This window comes from Callorhinus ursinus, unplaced genomic scaffold (assembly GCF_003265705.2).
Source record: "Callorhinus ursinus isolate GAN/ISIS: 27379988/994484 unplaced genomic scaffold, GSC_fseal_2.0 scaffold58, whole genome shotgun sequence".
Classification (NCBI taxonomy): Eukaryota; Metazoa; Chordata; class Mammalia; order Carnivora; family Otariidae; genus Callorhinus; species Callorhinus ursinus.
Genome location: NW_027397120.1, coordinates 831,385 through 851,415, shown reverse-complemented (window position 1 = coordinate 851,415; position 20,031 = coordinate 831,385). Strand labels below are relative to the sequence as shown.

The 20,031-nt window shown below is 57.7% G+C and overlaps 1 protein-coding gene across 1 annotated transcript in view; it reads right to left on the bottom strand.

Moving 5' to 3' along the window:
* The window catches only part of CFAP46 (cilia and flagella associated protein 46), a 102,835-nt gene that overhangs the window by 3,860 nt on the left and 78,944 nt on the right, over window positions 1-20,031 (bottom strand). The window contains 15 exon segments of the mRNA XM_073884690.1: window positions 412-493; window positions 1,741-1,853; window positions 2,920-3,022; window positions 3,507-3,542; window positions 3,613-3,673; window positions 3,751-3,812; window positions 8,354-8,515; window positions 9,876-9,955; window positions 10,743-10,864; window positions 11,382-11,512; window positions 12,088-12,164; window positions 12,603-12,700; window positions 17,753-17,923; window positions 18,376-18,555; window positions 18,630-18,764. Of these exon segments, the coding sequence (XP_073740791.1) occupies window positions 412-493; window positions 1,741-1,853; window positions 2,920-3,022; window positions 3,507-3,542; window positions 3,613-3,673; window positions 3,751-3,812; window positions 8,354-8,515; window positions 9,876-9,955; window positions 10,743-10,864; window positions 11,382-11,512; window positions 12,088-12,164; window positions 12,603-12,700; window positions 17,753-17,923; window positions 18,376-18,555; window positions 18,630-18,764 (1,613 nt within the window).

Genomic DNA, 20,031 nt, shown 5'->3' with positions numbered 1-20,031 from the left:
GAAATGCCATTTAACAAGACAAGGCATTCCGGAATGCTGCCAAATCCCTCCAGACCACTCCCAGCCTTGGGGTGGAGTCAGGAGGCAGAGCATCCATCATGAGATGGCAGCCCACACAGGCCCTGGGGTGCGTGTGATGTGGGGAGCTCTGAAGCCAGGGCGCCCTCCCAGCTGCTGGCCCCCTGGCCCCTGGCCCAGTCCCCGCAGGCCTTAGTCTTCCACTGCACCCCCCCACCCCCGCAGGGTGGGGTCTTGCAGGGTGGGGTCTGGGGGCAGATGGCTCTGCCCATGGGACATAGGGACACTGTCCCCCACACTCCCCGGGAAGCACATCCATCAGTCCTAGGCCCCGCAGGCACCCCCATTCGGTGTGTGGCGGCCAGGCTGCTGGCTCAAAGCTGGTGCAGGCACCTCTTGTTCTCTGAGTTCTCCATGTGCCGCTGCATGCTCTTGTGGGACCGCGTCAGGCCCAGCAGGACCATCATCTGGCACTCTGCAGGACACAGGAGGGGCAGCTCAGCAGCCGCACGCCCAGGAGTGGGAGGCCAGTGCAGGCTGGTGGTGTCACCCAGGGCATGGGTCAATCAGGGAAATGCAGCCCAATATGGCCAAGGCTCGGACTTGAAGTCCATAGTCCCTTTCCCGAGACCCGCCGGCTGCACCAGCACATGGGGCCACTCTCTGCTTTGGGAACCCCACACCCTTCCCAGTCTTCTTGTGCAATCGGCTCAGCTCCCAGCATGCCATGCCAACAAGGCAGCCCAGCCTGCCAGGGGCGGTCTCAGGCACATGGCCCCATGTGTCCGCTCAAACAGCCACACTTGGCTGTGGGCATGCCGAGAGCCCCGTGGGCACAGAGTTGACTGTGCACTTCCTGCAGTGGCCTGGCTGAGGGCAGGCTTGGGGGGCTGTCCCTAGGGGCAGGCAGAGCCTCCAACAGTCGGGAATAGCATAGGACACCAGTGGTGTTGTCAGCCCCACACGAGCCTGGTGAGCTTAAGAAAGTCTCTGACCTCATGCATCTGAGAAGGCCCTGTTTCTACCTCCCCTGGGGGTAAGGAATGCGCCGGTGACAGGCTTCTGGGGTGGGGTGGACTGTTGCGTGGCCCATCTCCAGGGCCTGGGAAGGAGACCGGTAGCAGGTGATGGTGTGGGGGTGTTCAGGTGCCCTGACCACGGGACACATGTCCACGTGCTTGTTATGCTGTTGTCACTGGGCCATGTGCCTCTTGAGGGTCCCCGAAAAGGCTCTCCTAGCAACTACGCAGTGTGGCCAGTCAGCCACTGCCTCAGGAGAAGGTCACTCAAGGCCAAGCCAGACCGCCCACTCAGATGTCCTCAGGGGATGGCCAGACAGAATACAAGGCCTAGAGTGCCCACATTTATGCTAGGAGTCGGGAGGGGGGTGTTGTGGTCAGTGTGTTCTGGAAATGCCCAGCCTAGCCCTCCTGGACTCTGCAGGCCCAGCCCTGGGGGTGACCCTCCCAGCTCCTGCCTCCGGCTGCACCTGTCAGGTCTAGAACTCTGAACTGGGTCTCTGAGAAGTGGAGGAGGGCAAGAGGAGGCTGCCCCCAGAGCCCTGCTGTGCTTCCAGAGTACCCCGGCCCCCTGAGCCCTTTCTCAGACAGACGATGACTGATGGCGACGCAGGGGCCTTGCTCTGTCCCTGTGTGGATCCATCTCAAGCACTGGGATCCTGGCAGAGCATCGGGCTTCTGGGGCCCTGAGGGACTGCCTCACCTTGTAGGTTCATGGCAGCCAACCTTTCCACCAGTATGTGGGACAGGAAGCTCTCCATCCCGTAGAAGAAGAAGCCGCTGCAGCTGCCCAGGAGCTGCTCCCACTCGGCCTGACTGCAAATGGAAGGAGGGCGGCCCGGTGGTCGGAGCCAGAGGCCGGCCGCCGGCATCCCAGGATGTCCCTGGGGTGCTGTGGCCAGAACCACATCTGTCCTGAGGCCTTCGGGGCTGGGCTGCAGGCCGGACAAGCTCCCAGGACGTGCTTTGAAAGCAAAGCCTGTCCTGTGCTCTTCGCTCCCCGTCCCACCCCTCTGTAGGACAGGGCTAACGTCCACTCTCCTGATGCCCCGCGTCAGCCTCCATCCTGCATTCTATCCACATGGTTCTCCGGAGAAAGGACCTCGGGTCCCTGGAATGAACTCTCATCTCACGGAGCAGTGGCTCTGGAAAGTGCTGGAAGGACACTTCCCTGATGGCCAACCACTCCCAGGTCTCTGCGAGAACCCACAGGGGTGTGTCCCTGCCCCCTGCAGTCCACGCCACTCCAGCAGGCCCCGCCCACTGCCCACAGGCCCCGCCCACGTGCAACCTACTCTTCTCCAGCAGGCCCCTCTACAATGCTGCCCCTCCTCCTCTCACAGGCCCCGCCCACTCTCAGCCCCGCCTTCTCTCTCGCAGCCCCGCCCACGGGCCCCGCCCTTCCCTCGAAGCCCCGCCCCACGCCTCCACGCCCTTCTCCCTCGCAGCCCCGCCCACGGGCCCCGCCCTTCTCCCCCGCAGCCCCGCCCCTCTCCAGCCCGTTCTCCTCCCAAGCCAGGGGCACGCCCTGCACTGGACTGGCTGGGGGACCCCGGGCAAAATCACACTCCCGGGGGCCAGGTCCTCGTCGGTAAAGTGGGGATGAGGACAATGACGCCACCATGCAGGCACCATGAGGACCAAGGAGCCCACTGTGTGGTGAAGAAAGGCCAGACACCAGGAGCCCCTGAGGGTGGGGGTGGCAGGGGTTTGACAGCACGGAATGCGGGGCCAGGGTTGGGGGGGCCTGAGGAAGGAGGGAGGAGTGCGCGACAGGCGGAGACGGAGGACAGCGGTCCCTCCCACCACGTGTGGAGCACCCCCGCCGGCCCACATCCACCTGCCGCTGCAGGGCCGCGTCCCCAGACACCCGGGCACCGACCTGGGGAAGTGCTTATTTCCCAGATGTCCCACCCAGAGAGCAGTGAACGTGTCTCGGAATCTTTCCAAAATTTCCCGGGTGACGAAGACAGGAGTCAGCCTTTCTGCAACAGGAGTTGAATGGAGCTTGTCTCACATGTGGAGCGCTGAGGGAGATGGGCAGCAGGCAGTCCCCGGGCGTGCCCCCTCGTAGAGATACAGGACATGGCGCAGCCAACGTTTACTGCGTGTGGAAATGTCAGTGCTCCTTCCCTCCCTCCTTTGTAAGGAGATCTTACACTTGATCTTAGCCAAAGGCCGAGAAGTGATGTAAAACCAATTTAGCAAAAGAAGAGCCCACAAGAGTTAGACACTTAGAGCTGCCCTGGGTGGCAGGAAGCCCCATTTGGGGCTCTGAGAAGGGGGGCAGTGGACCTCGCTTCAGGGGTTCACTTTTCCTACAGCTATGGTCCCGACTTGGCTGTGCTGGCCACGGTCACGGGACCCCACGCCCCCCGTGGTCAGTGTAATGGGAGGCAGCCGAGGGTGGAGCCCAGAGGGTAGTGTGTGCACGTGTGCACGCATCAGGGGCCCGTGGGAGGCGCTCACCTATGCCCCGGGCCTCCCCGTAGGGGTCCACGATGACTAGGTCTGGGTTAAGGAGAAACAGCGCTTGCGCCTGGGTGTCCCAGACGGCGGGGCCAGTGAAGGATACACTTGAAGTTGTCGGCGTCCACTACGACGCAGTCGGGGGGGATGAGCCGGGGCGGAGCGTCCTGCACCACAGACAAGGGTCGCTGGGGAGCCCGCGTCCTGTAGGGGGGACCCGGCCTCCCCAGGCCCGTCTGCCCACCTTCTGTCCCTTCTTCGCTGGACCCCGCTTCCTGCCTCTGCTCTCCTTCACGGTCCCCTCAGCTGCAGACAGCGAAAGAAGGTGGTGTTTGGGGCTAGAATAGTGGGTGGCACATAGCATTATGAACACAATAAATGTCCCTGAAATGTTCACTTTAAAATGGTTATTTTTTTCACCTTAATGAAAAAAAAAAGTAGTGCGAACAATTGACTTTAATTTTTGTAAAGGTGAAAGAGCCATGGTTTCTGAAATGTAAAGGCTTGCAGGGCTGGGGAAGGCCCGAGGCAGGAGACCTCAAGAAAGGAACCGTCACCAGAGGCCCTGCTGCCTACCCAGCTGACATTCACACACCATGCCGGGCACCCACCAGTGTGCCCGTGGTGTGGCCCAGTCACAGGGCCGGGACCGGCTGGTTCCTCTGCCTCCTGCACAAGGATTTACAAGTGTCTGTTCTAGTGGCTTGCAGATTCTTTTGCAGGGTCCAAAAATAATGACAGTTCACTTCCTTCCCGCCCTCATGCCTCTCATGTCTGTGGGTCTGCCCGAACTGCAGCTCCCACAGAGAAGGGACGGAAGTGCAGCCGAGGCTCCTGCTGTGTCCTGACAGCAAGCTCCCCGGGGTGTGCCGTCAGGAGGGCGGCTCGCTCTCGGTCTGGATGGAGCCTCCACCAGGGTGAGGTACGTCCACTCTGTCCCGGTTTGCTAAGAATTTCTATTATGAACGCACACATTTTATCAAATGCTCTTTTCCTGCAGCAACTGAGAGGCTTGTAACTTTGTTTTCCTTTAATCCAATATAACAACACTTGCAAATTTTTGAGGTCAGACTGGGTGATATAAGTTCTATTTTTCTTTCTTGTGCTGGTCTTGGCAGTTTGGGTGTCAGGGGCCGACAGAAGGCTAGGACGGGTTGGCCCCTTTTCCCTACTCCAGGGAGATCTGTTAAGACTGATGTGAACTGTTTCCGGCAAGTCTGGTAGATCTCAAGGGAGTAACTCTATTCATCTCCTTTCCTTGCTGGTTCTGAGACTGTTCGGGGTGTTCCTTCTTGAGTCTGTGAGCTGTTTTTCCCCAGGACTTGGTCCGCTTTGCCTAAGGGTTTGGATATACTGTTGTCAGGTCTCTTAGGATCTTTTAAATCCCTGATGCATCTTTAGAGTTTGAGTCTCTTTTCATTCCCAACTTTGTGTATTTGTGCACCATCCACCTTTTTTCTTGATCATTCTTACCAGAATGTGTCTATTTTATGAGTTAAAAAAAAAATTATTTCGAGGGCGCCAGGGTGGCTCAGTCGGTTAAGGGTCTGCCTTCGGCTCAGGTCATGGTCCCAGGGTCCTGGGATCGAGCCCCGCGTCGGGCTCCCTGCTTGGCCGGGAAGCCTGCTTCTCCCTCTGCTGCTCCCCCTGCTTGTGTGCGCTCTCTCTCGGTCTCGCTCTCTCTCTGTCAAATAAATAACATCTTTAAAAAAATTTGTTTTGCTTTCTATTTTGTTGATGTCTGCTCATGTGTTTATTGTACCCTTTCCTCTGCTTTGAGTTTTTTTTTTTCTTTTGCTGTTCTTGCTCTAACTTCATAAATTTGATGCTTAGCTTGTACACTTCCAACCTTTTCCTTTTCTGATACGAACATCCAAAGCTGTGAGATCCTTCCAGATCCTGCGGCCATAGCACTCCACCGGCCTGGGACGTCCTGCGATCCTTTCTCCTGAGGCCCGGGAGATATGCAGAAGTGTGTTTTTAAATTTGAAATGAATGGAATTTAAGAAATCCTCCTTTGGGTAATGGCTTCTGAGCTGATCACACTGTGGTGTTGGCCCATGTGGTCGTCACTCCAGGTGTTGTTCCTGGGGAGAACGTCCCCAGTTGTTGTACGGCTCCGGGTCTGTCCACAGCGCGGCTCAGGCTCTGCTCTTCCTGTTTGTCCGACCTACCGGACGTGGGGCGTGCATGATCTACCACCGCGGGACGGGTCCCCCTGTCTTGCCCTGGTTCTTGACTGCTCGTTGCTTCACATAGTTTGAGGCGATTTTATCGTGCTGACGAACCGACCATTACCACCATGGAATGACCCCAGCCCTAATGGTGCTTACAGCCGTCAGGTCTGTTCTGCGAGACGATGGGTCACTCCATCTGTCTGTCCGTTCTCTGGCCTGCTGTCGAACCCATGTCCCCGGCTTCGGCCTGCCTTGTCAACCACGCTGTCACGGAGTTGACCGGTGTGGTCCACTTATTTATGTTTTAGTTTATGACCCACATGGACTAATCTCCACCACTTTGCCTTTTGATTTTTATTTGTTCCATTCACTGGCTGCTAGCAGCTCGGGTGAGGTGTTCGGACCATTTGCTTTTCTTGCGCTTGTCCCTCTGTTGATCTGGAGTTCATACACCGATTCTCTGCCTTTGGTGGTTCTCCTTAAAGATTTGCCAGGAATGTTTCACCCGCAAACATGCATGCAGCCGGCGCAGCTCGCGGCCCCGACAAAACCCCCTCTGGGTGTGCGGGACCCTGGGGGTCAGGGCTCAGTACCTAATGCGTAGAGAGACTGAACTCACACCTCGCCAGTATTTTTGTTAAGAGTTTGGGCGCATTTTGTGTTGCTGCTGTAACAAATCACCACACGGGTTGGGGCTTGAAACCACACACATTTAGTGTCTCACAGACCTGGAGGTCAGGGTTGAACGGGTCCACTGGGCTGAAATCAAGGTGTGTGCAGGGCTCTTTCCTCCCAGGGAGAATCGGTTCTGGCCCTTTCCAGCCTCCGGCGGCCTCAGCTCAGCGCCTCCCCATCTTCAGAGGTGGCAGCGTGGCCTCCTCCCGTGTCTCTGTGACCCTCCTGCCCCCGTCTCAGGAGGAGCCCGGTGCTGCCATCGGGCCTCCCAGCTCATCCGGGACACTCTCCTGTGTCACGGGTCACACTCCCAGATCCTAGGGAGCAGGGTGTGCACACGCCCGGGCCGCCGCTCCTCCTGCCGCCCCAGGGTGGCTCTTGTCTGCCGCCGCCACGACAACACTGGCCACGCGGAGCCGAGGAGAAAGGACCCTCCCGTAAATGGTGCTCCCAAGGGGAAGAGACGGAACCGTACCTCACGCTGTGGGTCAGGAGCATGGATACCACGTAAAAGGCAGGAAAGAAAAACAGATGTATTTACGAGATATCATGGGAGAATAGCTTCATGATTGTGACATGAGAAAACAAGTTTAAAAAAAAACCCCAAAGCTCCAGCGACTAAGCAAAAGATTGATATATTGGACTATATTAAAATATTGTGTTCAAACAGCACCATTTAGGCGAGTGAGCAGACAAGCTCCAGAGTGGGAGGAGGCATCTGTCGCTCATGTAAATAATAAGAAAATCCGTATGCAAACCTATGGAAACCCCACAAACCGAAAAGAACAAAAACCAGATAACCCGGCAAAACTTGGCCCTAGACGCGGACACGAGCGAGTCCACGTCGTGGCCGGCAGGGGCGGCGTGTTCTCTGTCCTGTTATTTGAGAGGGTCTTGGACGCCGCAAGCTCGCCCACGAAGGGCCCTCCCTTCTCACCGGGGGCTGGCACCGTCTGCGCAGGAAGGGCAAATACACCTGCTGTCGGTCTCCACCAGCCCCGTCTGCTCTTTGTCCCACTTTCCCTCTTTTTCTGCCTTTTGCGCATTCTTGTGTATTTTGTGCTCCGCTTCATCTTCTTCATCGGTGTGCAGGCTGTAGCCCTCAGACCTTCTGCAGTGATGTGAGGATGTTGCTCGTCGCCTGCGTGGTCTCTGTCAGGCAGTTGGGGTCACTCCTGGCCTCGCTTCTGGGTGTTCCGCGGAGGCTGCTGAAACACTGCTGGGGTTCTCGTCCCTCTGACCACCTGCCCTGGAGTCTCCTCTCCGCTTCCTGTGTCCGGGACTTATGGAAACATGGGATTACGGTTTTCATCAGATCGGGGGGGGGGGGACACGGGCCATTATTAATTCCTGTATCCCTTCTCTGGGCTCACGGCCCATCCTCCATGGGGTTGGCCCCATTCTCGGGGACCAGGTTCCGCACGGCCTGCCCTCCAGCGTCCGAGACCCACCACTCCATCTATTTCGGGTTTTCACTTATTTCTGTTAGAAGGGCAATTTGGTCCTTGTTACCCTCTCCTGGATGGAAGCCAAAGTCCAAACTATCTGTTTTTAGTTGAACACATTCACTGACGTGCAGCACAGAGCACGAGCCTCCAGCCTGGGCAGGTTCACAGGCTGGGCGCACGGGCGCGCACAGCCCCCAGGACGGGGCAGGGTCAGCCCGAGTCCCCAGCTGCCCCCAGGCCTGAGTGCCGTCCGTCTTCCTGGTCCCCTCCCTCCCTAACCCTCACCACCCAAGAAATGAGTAGCCATGTCGTTGGGCACCACCCATCCCCGGTTTGGGGGCCAAGAGCAATGTTTAATTTCTCCTTCAGTGGACCTTGAGCACCTCACAGACACTGGGCGCGTAGTAGGTGCTCTGTGACCATGAGCGGATGAGGGCCTGGAACAAAGCGTGAACATCTGATAAGAAGCGTCTGACAGGAGTCCGCGTGAGGTACTCAGGCGGGCCCAGCTGGAGGGTCCGTACAGTGAGGCCAAGGGCACCCTTACCTGACTCCTCTTTATGGAGGCGATTGTACAACATCTGCAGGGAGAGTTCTCGGGACACGGAGGAGACCGTGCCCTCCTTAAACACTGAGAGGCCTTCCAGCGGCAACTCCAGAAGATCCTTGTCCACGATGAGGATGGTGTTGTCTGCAGCCTCGAGCTGAACTGCGGACAGGGGACGCCAGCTATGAAGGCAGAGGGAGACGCGCTCCTGGGACGGGCAAACCCCTGCGGCGGGCCTGCTGGTCCGGGTCTGTCCCTCCTTGTGGAAGCCATTCGACTGCACACAGACCAAGAGGTCTGAGCTGGGCTCAGCGCACGAGGAGCGGGGCCCGGGGCGCGCCAGGGTTCTCTGGGGGATGGACACTGGCTCTGGTGGCACGGCTAAGTCACAGCTCAGACCTGGGTGGGGCCTCCATGGTTCAGGGACCTGCCCCCACATGGACAGCCAATTCCAGGGCAGGTCCAGGAATGCCATGACTCCTTCTAAGCATGGAACCCCTTTCAAAGGATGAAGATGTGCGCTAAAGGATTTGCATCCCTGCGATGTGGCAGCTTCTCCAAGTGACCACGGAGCCCTCGGAGAAGCTGCCGAACCTGCCTGGCTCATGAGAAAACCTGCTCTTTGCGACAGGCGTGAAGGGGATGAAGGGCAAGGCCACAAGCCACCTGAACTGAACTCACTGTATGTACAAAGTAAAAACAGATCACTTAAAAGTGAGCAAAGGCCTTAACCTGGGGAATTTTTAGGGCAGAATCTCAGTTCACAGAAGTGACCTCAGGTGGGCAAGCTCAGCCCCTCACCCTAAGGGCGGCCCCAGGCACGCGAGCCGGAGTGACCACGTCTGGGGCGAGGTGCTGGCCCGAGGGCACCGCCAGGCACTTCTGGGAACCAAAGCACCCTTGGATAGAGCAGCCCCTCCTTTCCCTTCTATTGAGTAATTCTGTGGGGGCAACAGAAAAGGCGAGCGATGAAAATGCCTTTGAAAAAACGATTTATAAAGCCGCAGGTGCCGGGTGGGAGGCAGAGCCCTCCCGGACGTGCCACGCCCCTGGCCACTTGTGGTGTTTGGGTGATGGCGCCAGCACGTTTCCCACACATGGGAGCACAGCGAGTGAGAACCAGAAGGTCTGTCCTGGTGGCACAAAAGGTGACCGGGAAGACACCGCTCAGGCGCCGGGGCCCTCTCCCCTGCAGCGGCTGCACCAGGCACATTCACCCTTCCTCCAGGAGATCAGCAGATCACTGACGCAGAAGCGCGTCTGCCCCTCGTGTCGTCTGGTGCACACACGCGGGCTGCTGGCTTTCCCAGGAAGCGTGGGCGTGCTGGGGTCTGTGCTGCGGCCGGCAGCGGCATGAAGCCCCCCCCCAGGGCACTGGCGTGGGGCTGCGCACACAACCTTCTGGGGACCTTCCCACCTCCCTGGGAGACCCTCTGGGGGGCCTGTTCCTGCCCCGACTGCGCTCTCCAGTGAATCCCAGCCCAAGTTCTCCAGCAGAAGCCCCCATCAGGCCCCTACTCACCATGGGGCAGGGACACTTTCCTTTCCTTATCTTTGCCTTTTGATTTCCCGGAATCCGCAGCAGGCGTGGGACTCTGTGTTCTAGAAGTCAAAGGCATGTCCAGGTTCTTAAAAACATGTGAACATCACATGTACTAAGAATGGGAGGAACATCAGGGCAGTGAGCGCCACAAGGCACGTTCCATAACTCACTCCTGGGGACCGGCGTCCCTGTACGGGAGGCCAGGGATAACAGCACACACAGGAGCAGACAGGACTCAGGATTATCTCTGATCTACGGGCAAATCTCAAAAGTACCACCCACTCAACTGCCCAAGTCCTCTGCCTTCTTCTCTACTGAGCATAAATCACAGGGGCTCAGGACGGGGCCGTGCTCCCCACTCCCACCCTGCACCAGCAACAGAAGGGACCTGAGTGGCTGGGATGTGCCCCCAGAGAAGATTTTCAGCAGCCCTAGGGCTTCTTCCCTACAACAGAGGGTTCTGAGTCGGGCACTGGGGATGTGAATTCAGCATGGCCTGATTCAGCACAGAGCAAAGCTCATCAACTTCACAGCGTCAGAGACCCGGACTTCCACGTGGGAACAGCATTCCCCCACCCCACAGCCGGCTCATTCTGGGATTTGGAGAGGCAGCGGAGCCTACAGGCGGAGCCCCCCACCCTGTCCGCCCTGGCTCCTGGGCACCCTATTCCTGACTGCTCCCAGCACTGGGGCTGGGGACGGACACATGGCGACCCTCCTGTCTGTCCCGAGGAGAGTGCCGACTTTGGGCCCGAAACCCACCCCCGCTGGGATGTAGCCAGCCGCGCCCTTGCCCTCTGTGGCCTCTGCCCTCAGGCCTGGCAGCTGTCAGCCCACGGCAGGTACCTGGCCGCAGGGCTGCTGAGCACTGGAAACAGTGGCGTCAGGTACTCCTCCATGGATGCCAGGACATCACTGAATCTCTGCAGAGAGTGTCTTTCCCTCTCAAGGTGCACACTTTCCAATTCCTGTCTCAACCCAAACATCAGCCAGTGATCAGAAGTGTCTAAGGGGGAGGGGCCTCATAAAATCCCAACCCTGTTAGAGCAAAGAGTGGGGAGGACCCTGCAGGGCCCTCAAACATGCCCTTCCCAAAAAAAGCCTGGCAGCCAGAGGCCCAGCTGGCTGCAGAGCAGGGCTCCCTGCACCCGCCTGCCCCAGGACCAGGGCCCACCAGATCCCCCTGCAGGCAGTGCTCCTTGCCGCTTCCACCCGCCCCATCCTTCGAGAGGTCACCCTGGCATCCCGGCCCCACAGTTGTCTCTGCTGACGTCAAGGAGGCAGCCGCACCAGACTCGCTCAGGGATTCAAAGAACTGGCTACCCTGTGGGGACCCCGACCTGGGTGTCCAGCAGTGCCTGGGGTCTGGATGGCCGGTGCCATTCACCTAGCCCGCCCTGCCCCAGCTTGCTGCAGCCGGGCCAGGGTCTTGGTCCCCTGCATGGTGGCGGCAGCAGCACTGGGAGCTGGGCTCATGGGTCTTACCGTGCCTGAGCTCAGGGCCGGGTCCTCATTGTTCACCTCAGCTTGGGTCAGCTCCCGGAACTGCTGGGCACTGGCCAATAGGCAGGAGAAGGTGTCTGGGTTCACGGCCACCCGTGCCACCTTGCAGGAGCCTGTGGAGACCGACACCCCTGCTATCCCACAGACCGACACCCCGCGGCCTCACAGACCACCCTCTGGGGCCGAGGACAGAGTGGGGGGTGTGCATAAACGCCGGGAGTGGGTAATCGTGAGCAAACTGTGGGCACAGGATTTCTCCACGTGAGAAGAAGTTCCTGGCTATGGACACGGCTCGCTCGTGGGCACTCACAATAGCTGTCAAAAGTGGGGACACAGATGGATGTCTCCGTTCCACAGCCTTCCTTCATTTTAAATGAAATGCTAAGTGGAATTATATGCCAGAGATGTTAAGGAAGAAAGTGGGAATATAGTCTTTTTTTGGGAGAAGAAATTCTTGAGGGGGAGGGGGTGGCTGGTCCATCTCAGGGCCACTGGTGGTCCGGGAAACACCCCTGCCTCCTTCCCTGTGTCTCACGGGCTCAACAAACCCCACTGGGCAAGCACATGGAGGGCTGGGCCACCAAGCCCCCCAGGTATGCGTCGTGGCCCCCGCCTGTGGAGGCCCTGCGCGGTGCGTGCCCTACAACGTGGGTGAGGCCTGATAAACACCTTCCGCAGCAGAACTCACCTCCCACTTGGAGCACCTTCCCTTTGGCCGCGGGGATGGACTTGGGTCTCTCATAGGCTGTGCAGTACAGATGGGCCCTGTTGGCAGGACACAGGGCAGGGTCGAAGCCCAGCTCGTGGGGTCCTGAGTCAGTGAACCACATACACCCCAGCAGGAGCCCCCTTCCCATGAACGCCTTGGCCAAGTCAAGACACAGAATTGAAACAGGCCCATCTGGGCACAGGCGAGGGTTCTGCTCCATGGTGAGGGAGGCCTTCAGCAGATGCACAGGTCCCAGGCTGTGCACGGCAGGTGGATCGGGGTCCCCAGTGGTCCCAGCCTCGCCTCTCCCAGGGGGTTGCTGCCCCACCCCATCACAGCTGGGAGCCTCTGCCTGTCCGCGTCGGTCCAGCCACGGCCTTCGGTCCACTCATAACATGCCCTCCGTCGCAGCCCCGGTGCGGTATTCACGCAGCACCGGGAGACTTCTTAACAGGGTGGGGGCCGGCCGCAGAACAGGAATAGGAAGGCTTTACCTGTCCGGCGAGTGCTGCAGGATGACGATCCGAAAGGTAGGCGGGATTTCATTCAGGAGGTTAAAATGCTGCTCAGTGACCCTTAGATTTTGCCAAGCCTGTGTGTGATAAACAGGAATCAACCGACCGTGCACGATGCAGGCCCCGTCGCTGAGACGTCTGCTAGACTTTGTGCGGGGCCTCAGGCCAGGTGCCCCGCGGCCGGACTGGGGCGCGACCCCTGCAGGACGCGCGGCCGCCACAAGGGGGCAGAAGGCGCACGCGGAATCCACCGGGATCCCCGAGCTTCCACCCTCGGCCTCCATCACAAACCTGACCTGCCTGACACGAGCAAGCCTAAGAACCCAACCAAGTAACCAACGGAAGATCCTCCAGCAACCTACTGTCTTCCCTCCGTCCTCCTCCCGGTCCCCTGAACGCCACGCGTGTGGACAGGCGCGCGCGCCCCGGCCCTCCCGTGCGCCCCCCGCGCCGCGGCCCTCCCGTGCGCCCCCCGCGCCGCGGCCCCAGCTCCGCAGCCCTCCTAGATGAGCCACAACGGCCCACAAGCACACCTCCCCACTTGCTGATGAAACCAGCTTCGCGTTTGCAAGCGCCGACTGGGGTCCGCACTGGCGTCCACGTGTGCGGGTGGAGCAGAGAGAAAGCAGAAAATCCTAAGCGAGCCGCACCCACCGGCCCGGATGAGAAGCGGAGCGTCGCAGGCGCGGAGTCCCGCGCCGCCCGAGCGCGCCCCCAGCCTGTGTCCCCTCCGGACAGTCCCCGCCCGCTTTGGCCGAAGCTGCAGGACGGGCCTCCAGGCACGTGTTCCCTGGGGACAAGGCTCTTCCATTGATGCGGCCCGGCTCGCTCCATTGCAGATGTTCAGGTGGGGGTCTAGTAGTGACTGAATGCAGTTTTAATTTTTGCAATTCCCTGATAACGAATGAAGCTGGGTGCCATTAAAAATGTCTATGGACCACTTGGGTATCTTTTGCGGCATTCCAGTCTTGTAGTTTTTCTTCTGTGTCAGCGTCTGTCCTTTTCTCGTTGAGGGGAGCACAGAATGCGTGCTCTGAGGGTCTCCTCTGGGGCTTGGTTTTTGTTTAGGTTTTTATTTTAACTCCAGTAGAGTTAACATGCAGTGCAATATTAGTTTCAGGTGTGCAACACAGTGATTCAAGACTTGCATGCATCACCCGGTGCTCAGCACAAGTGCACACCTTCATCCCCTGTTCCCCCTCCCCCCACCTCCCCTCTGGTGACCATCAGCGTGTTCTCTAGAGTTAGCAGTCGGCTTGTTTCCTGGCTTGTCTTTTTCCCTTTGCTCATTTTGTTTCTTAAATTCCACATAAGTGCAATCATATGGTATTTGCCCTTCTCTGACTTACTTCACTTAGCATAATACTTTTTAGCTGTATCCACATCATTGCAAATGGCAAGATCTCATCCTTTCTGATGGCTGAGCAATATTCCATTGTGTATATAGACCACATCTTCTTTATCCATTCATCAGTCAATGGACACTTTGGCTATTGTAGATAATGCTGCTATAAACACCGGGGTTCATGTATCCCTTTGAATTGGTGTTTTTGTATTTCTTGGGTAAATACCCAGTAGTGCAATTGCTGGATCGTAGGGTAGCTCTATTTTCAACTGTTTGAGGAACCTCCATACTGTTGTCCACAGTGGCTGCACCAGCTTGCGTTCCCCCCAACAGTGTAGGAGGGGTCCCCTTTCTCCGCATCCTTGCCAACTGGGCCTGGAGTTTTCTTTGTGGGGATGTTTTTAATAAAAGATTCAATTTCTTTAACAGATAATAAATCATCCAGATTTTCTATTCTGTCAGCTTTGATAAGTTGTATTTTTTGAGAAATTTCTCTATTCCATCCAGATTGCCAAACTTTACTAGAGCATGGTCGTACAGAATATTCCCTTATTGGCTTTTTGAAGTCTGAAGGATCTCCATGATGTCTTTTTATTGCTGATAGTGGAATTTTGGGCTTTCTTTCTTTCTTTCTTTTTTCCTTTTCGAGTCTTTCTAAATGTTCATCAATTTTATTAGTCTTCTCTTTGGAACCCTTCTACCCCTGTTGGTTTCCTCTACCCTATATTTGTTTTAATTCCATTGTTTCTGTTGTGTTTCTTATTTGTTACCTTCTATTTTTCTTAGAGGTGTTCTTATTCTAGCTTCTAGAAGTCAAAACCTAAATTATTGCTTTTAAGATTTTCTCCCTGTATTCAAGGCTGTATTTTTCCTCTAAGCCCTGCTTTAGACAAGTCTCATAGGTTTTGATATATGTTATTTTCATTCTCTAAGTCAGTTTAAAATATTTTCTAAATTTCATTGTGAATTCTCCTTTGACTAATTGATGATGATAGGTATATTGCTTAATTTCAGATTAATTGTATCTTTCAGTTATTGATTTCTAATTTAATTGCACTGTGGCTGGACAACAAAGGGAATGATTTCCCTTGGTTGGAGAGTCTTGAGGCTTGCTATGGCCCGGAACCAGTCCATCCTGGCACACGCTCCCTGCACACTTGGAAAGAAGAGAACCCAGTCGTGGTTGGTGCTGCGCTCTGTGAACGTCTCTGTGAGTGTCCGCGCAGACCTGCGCGCGAACAGCTTTCCCACACACCCCTGCGTGCTTACGTCCATGGGAAGCCGAGGCAGCAGTGGGTCTCCCAGCGGACGTGGGCCTGTCCAGCACTGCTGTCATTCCTGTCACTTCTGTTTCGTGCATTTGAAGCTACCTCATTGTACGTACAGACGGAGGGTGCTGATCTCTGTCCACTGACCCCGGGGTCACCTGGCTTTCATCCGATGAGTATCTTCATGACTTAGATATTGTTTCTCATCTCTTCCATCCAACATTTCTGTGTCCTTATATGTGAAGCAGGTCTCGTTTAAGTGGCATGTGATTGGATTTTGTTTTTCTTGTCAACCAATCTGACAATTTTAAGTCTTTGACTTGTAGGGTTTGGTCGACTTACATTTATTGTAATTATATATATATTTGGGTTTTGAAATACCATTGCCCTGCCTTTTCCTACTGGGAACATATGTTTTTATATTCTCTCTCCTCACTCTTTTTGCCTGTTTTTGGGATAATAAAATACTATTATTTGAATTTTTTCTTTTTATTAACTTAGTTACACATTAATTTAGTGGTTACCCTAGGGACCATGACATTCACCTTTGGCTTATTATAATCTAATAAAAATGTAATTTTTACCCTTCCCTAGTAGTGACAGAAGCTCTGCATTGTGAGCTCTGTTTAATCTCTCCTGCTTTTTGCATCATTGGCTTTCATTTTACTTCCACAAAATAAGCTCAACTCTACAAGATGTTAAAATTACTGTTTTACACACTTAAAATTTATTTCCTTGTACCTAAATATCTGCCTTTGTGGGATTCTTGGTTCTCTCGTGTGTTCTGGTGTTTCTGTCTGGCCGCCCCTCCTAGCTTCTTGTGCTGCAGGCCACCTGGCGGCCCACCCCTCGGTTTCTGTGCGTCCACGCGTGTCTGTGCTGCCGCGGTGGGCGGTGGTCTCCTGGCTGGCTCACAGGTGCCCATGGCTCCTTGCTGGCGGCCCTCGGGGTTTCTGACCTGGGCAGCAGCGGTCCCATGCTCATGGGTGCGCTGCGGCTTTCCTGTGCTCCTCTTGCGTGGTGATGCCGGCGCTCCTGAGCCTGGGGGCTCATGAGTCTGGGGAGACCTTAAGCCATCGTGTCACTGTTGTCTCTGGCGGGGCGATCTTCTGCTAGTCCGCCTTGCCTGTGCCGTGTTCATGCTCTCTGAGGAGACCGCACGTGGCATCTTGCTGGAGCTGGTATCCTGGAGGCCACTTCCTCCCAGGATGGTCCTTATTTCCCAGGTGCCATGAGAACCACAAGGAGTTTCACTGCCGTCCATGAGCTTTCAGGCAAACTCCCCGCAGCCCAGGACGCAGCTGCAGTCCCCAGGCGGGTCGTCCCAAGCCTGCTGCGAGTCCCAGAGGGTCAGCGCTGACGCGGCAGTGGGGGCGCAGTCAGGGACAGCTCGCGGCAGACAGCTTCTCCTCTCAGGAGCTGTGGCTCAGCCTGCTCTCCTGTCCACAGCAGAGGCTTAAGGACAGCAGTTTCTGCTCATCACCGGGCTCCTGCTGGGGTGGCCTGCTGTGGTCCGCGCCCCACCCCCAAGGGCAGCCGACTCCTGAGTCTGTGACTGGTCTGTGCACCTGACCCAGTCGATGCAGGTCTTCTGCAAGGGTCCCTGAAACAGCAGGAGGAGGAGCCCTCAGAGCACCCGAGATGGAGTTGGCCGCCACCGACCCGTCCCTCCACGGACCCGTCCCGCCACCGACCCGTCCCGCCAAAGACTCGTCCTGCCATGGACCAAGCCCCTGCCCCCCGCATCCAGCCCCATCCTCAGCACTGCACGTGCATCGCTGTATTGGTCCCTCAAGGTTCCTCTGAGGTGGGTGCTGGGTCACGCCCTCCCCTCTGTGGGCCTCAGTGGACACACATGGACGTGTCCTCCAAGTGTCGGTGCCTGGGCTGTGCGGCTTCTCCCGGTGGACTGGCCTGCTCGTCCCTGCACCTGTGACGGCCTGCACTGCTCTTCAGGAGAAGGCGAGGCTTTCCAGCACTGGCGCTCAGCTAGGGGTGATTCTGGGGACCTTTGTGGTTGCCGCAGCTGGGGAGGGGCTGCCAGCAGCTGGTGAGCACGCACGGTGCACAGGACGCCCCACCACAAACGATGACCCGGCCCCAAGCTTCAGAGGGAGAAGAGGAGCTCTGGACAAAGGGCTGAGGTCGGACCCGCACAGGTGTGCACAGAGCAGCAGGGAGGAAGACAAGTCGGCTCCAGGCTGCCGTCCCGATTTGTTGCTTTCATCAGGTTCCATTTCCTTAAACCCCAATCCACACTGCTCTTCCAAGCCGATAGGACGTGTTAGCCTCTGCAGTGTTTTACTGCGGGCTGAAAGAAGCACGCCCGCTCCAGAAGACCCTCGGGGGCCCTGTCCCCTCCTGGCCTGCTGCAGGCCCGGGCATTACAGTCACCAGGAGGCCCTCGAGGAGGCAGAGGCCAGAGAGGGTGAGTGACGCCCCCAGGGTCACACAGCTATCGACAGAGTGGCACCGCTGGGCTGTGTGGCCCGGGCGGGCACAGACGGCTCGCTCACCTTGGAAACGACAGCTAACGTCTGCTGCACACTCGCAAACAAGCTGGTGGACACCCTCCCCTTCTGCTTCAGCTGGTGCTCGAGCTGCAGCAGGGCCGCAAGCTGTGAGCTGCTGGTGTTGGCCGTGGCCGTGAACAGGACATCCCGCATCATCTCTGAAGCCAGGCAGCTCTGAAACAGACACGGGACGGGGCCAAGGGCTTGAGCCCTGCCCTGAGCCAGGGGGCGCCCATGTGGGAGGGGGGCCAGGGGCTGCTCATCTTGGGATGCTGTGCTTCTCCTGGCCCCCGGCCGACACCAGGTCCTTCACCACTGTGCCCCCAGCACCTGCTCACTTCTTTGCTCTCAGCCTCAAGAGCATGAGGCTTGGTGGACCAGCAGGACATCAGTAATAGGGGCTGGGGCTCAGGAGAACCTCAGGAGGATGGGACAGCCTTCCCTACTTCTTCCGGGGACCGGAAGCTCCCTCTTCCAGCTGAGCACCACTCTCTCAAGGCAAAGACGCTGGCTGTAGCCTAGCTGGCCAGCCCACCAGCAGGAGGGAGCGCTGGATGTCCAGGGAAGTCTCCCTTCCAAGGTGGCCAAGAAGGGCCTTGAGGAAGGGGCACAGAGCAGAGCCATACCTGAGACAGTGCCAGGAACTGGCAGGTGGCTGCCGGGTCCAGGGCGCCGGTGCACTCCACCATGTCCAGGCTGGCCGCGGCGGCAACGTCCAGAAGGCAGCTTCCCAGGGCAACCTGCATGCACTGCAGCAGCACCTCAGAGGCCTGGGCTAGGTACCGCTGGGCCAGCACCATCCTCCTCTGTGGGGGCACAAGGCTCGGGCTCAGGCGGGGTCTGTGGGCAGGGCCTCATGGGGCAGGTGGTGTGGCCGTACCTGCTGATCCGAGCCCTTCCTGCTGTGCTTCTTGGGGGTGGCCCTCAAGGCCCGCAGGTCCTCGTAGTGATCCTTGCCAGCCCTGTCCTCTGGGACGGTCTCCAGTTGCCCAAGGCTGTTCAGCTCAGTGATGGCCTACGGAGAAGGCACCTCCTGTCAACCAGCATCCATCCCACTGCCAAGCCCGGGTGTGCCTGTCACACTTGGGGCATCTCTGTGGGACCCCTCGGTGAGGCGTGCTGCAGGTAGCCGTCAGGCCTCTCACCGACTGGATGGACCTGTGGGGCCCTGGCCAGGAGCCCTGGTGGCTGGCAGGTGCAGCCTGTGTGGGGAAGCAGCTCTGGAGAAGCAAGCCCGAGTATCCCCAGTCTCAGAACAACCGAATTCTGTGCTTACTTTTCTTCAATCCTTCAAAATCACCTTCCCCAGGCATGGGCATCAGCCAGCACTGTGCTGCCAGGACTGAGTAAGTCAGGCGCCCACCTGCCCCCGGGGACCTGGGCCTGCCTGACTGCAGGACCAGCCACACTGATGAGGTCCTCGGGGTTGTCAGGGGGACTCTGCTGGGGGGGGGGGCAGGCAGCAGGTACAGAGGGAGCCCCTGGGTCTGTGGGGTCACGACAGGGACCAGCAGGGGGAAGCCTGGCTGGAGAACGGGGCTGGGGAACAGGGGTGGGGCTGAGGGGGCACACTTCTTGGAAGCCACCTGCGTGTGTTTCCCCGATGGCCCCTCTGAGAGGGAGCATGGTTAGTGCCATTCCATAGGCGAGGACCCCAACCCCGAGGGGAGGGGACTGCTAAGTCTGCATCTCTGGTCGATGTCCACCTGACTCCACACCTGTGCAGGTGCTCAGCACACACAGACTGAACGAGGGGCCAAAACTCCATCATTGCACCCAAATGTGAGTCCAGTCCTAGGTCCTGGGACCACACAGATACTACGTCAGGACTGGCAATCACATGGGGGTACGGAGCCCAACTGCTCGGGGCTGGGGTCTTCCTATAAGAGCAGAGTCCATGGGGATGAGCCTGACTTTGCCTTTGAGCAGGTGCCTTCCAGATGGAAGAAGTGGCATCCACAGAGGCGTTTAGGCCGGTGGCCTGCTGTTTCTATTGCAGCAACTATCACCAGCACTCTTGTCCAGGGCTGGGGTGCTCCCCCGGGGCCACCAGGCCTGCTGGGCAGCCTTGCTGGGGGCTCTAGAGAAGGGCAGGGCCCCAGACAGTGTGGGTGGTGGGAGGGAGTGAGGGGGCTTGGGGTTCCCTGCTGCACACGAGGAGGGGGGTTTTCTGCACCCAGCACTCAGGCAGACCCCAGACCCCCTGGAGGAGAGCTGCTGAGGTGCAGGCAGGATGCCCACATTGGGGTCTGGGGCATGCTGCACTTGGACCACCTATGTGC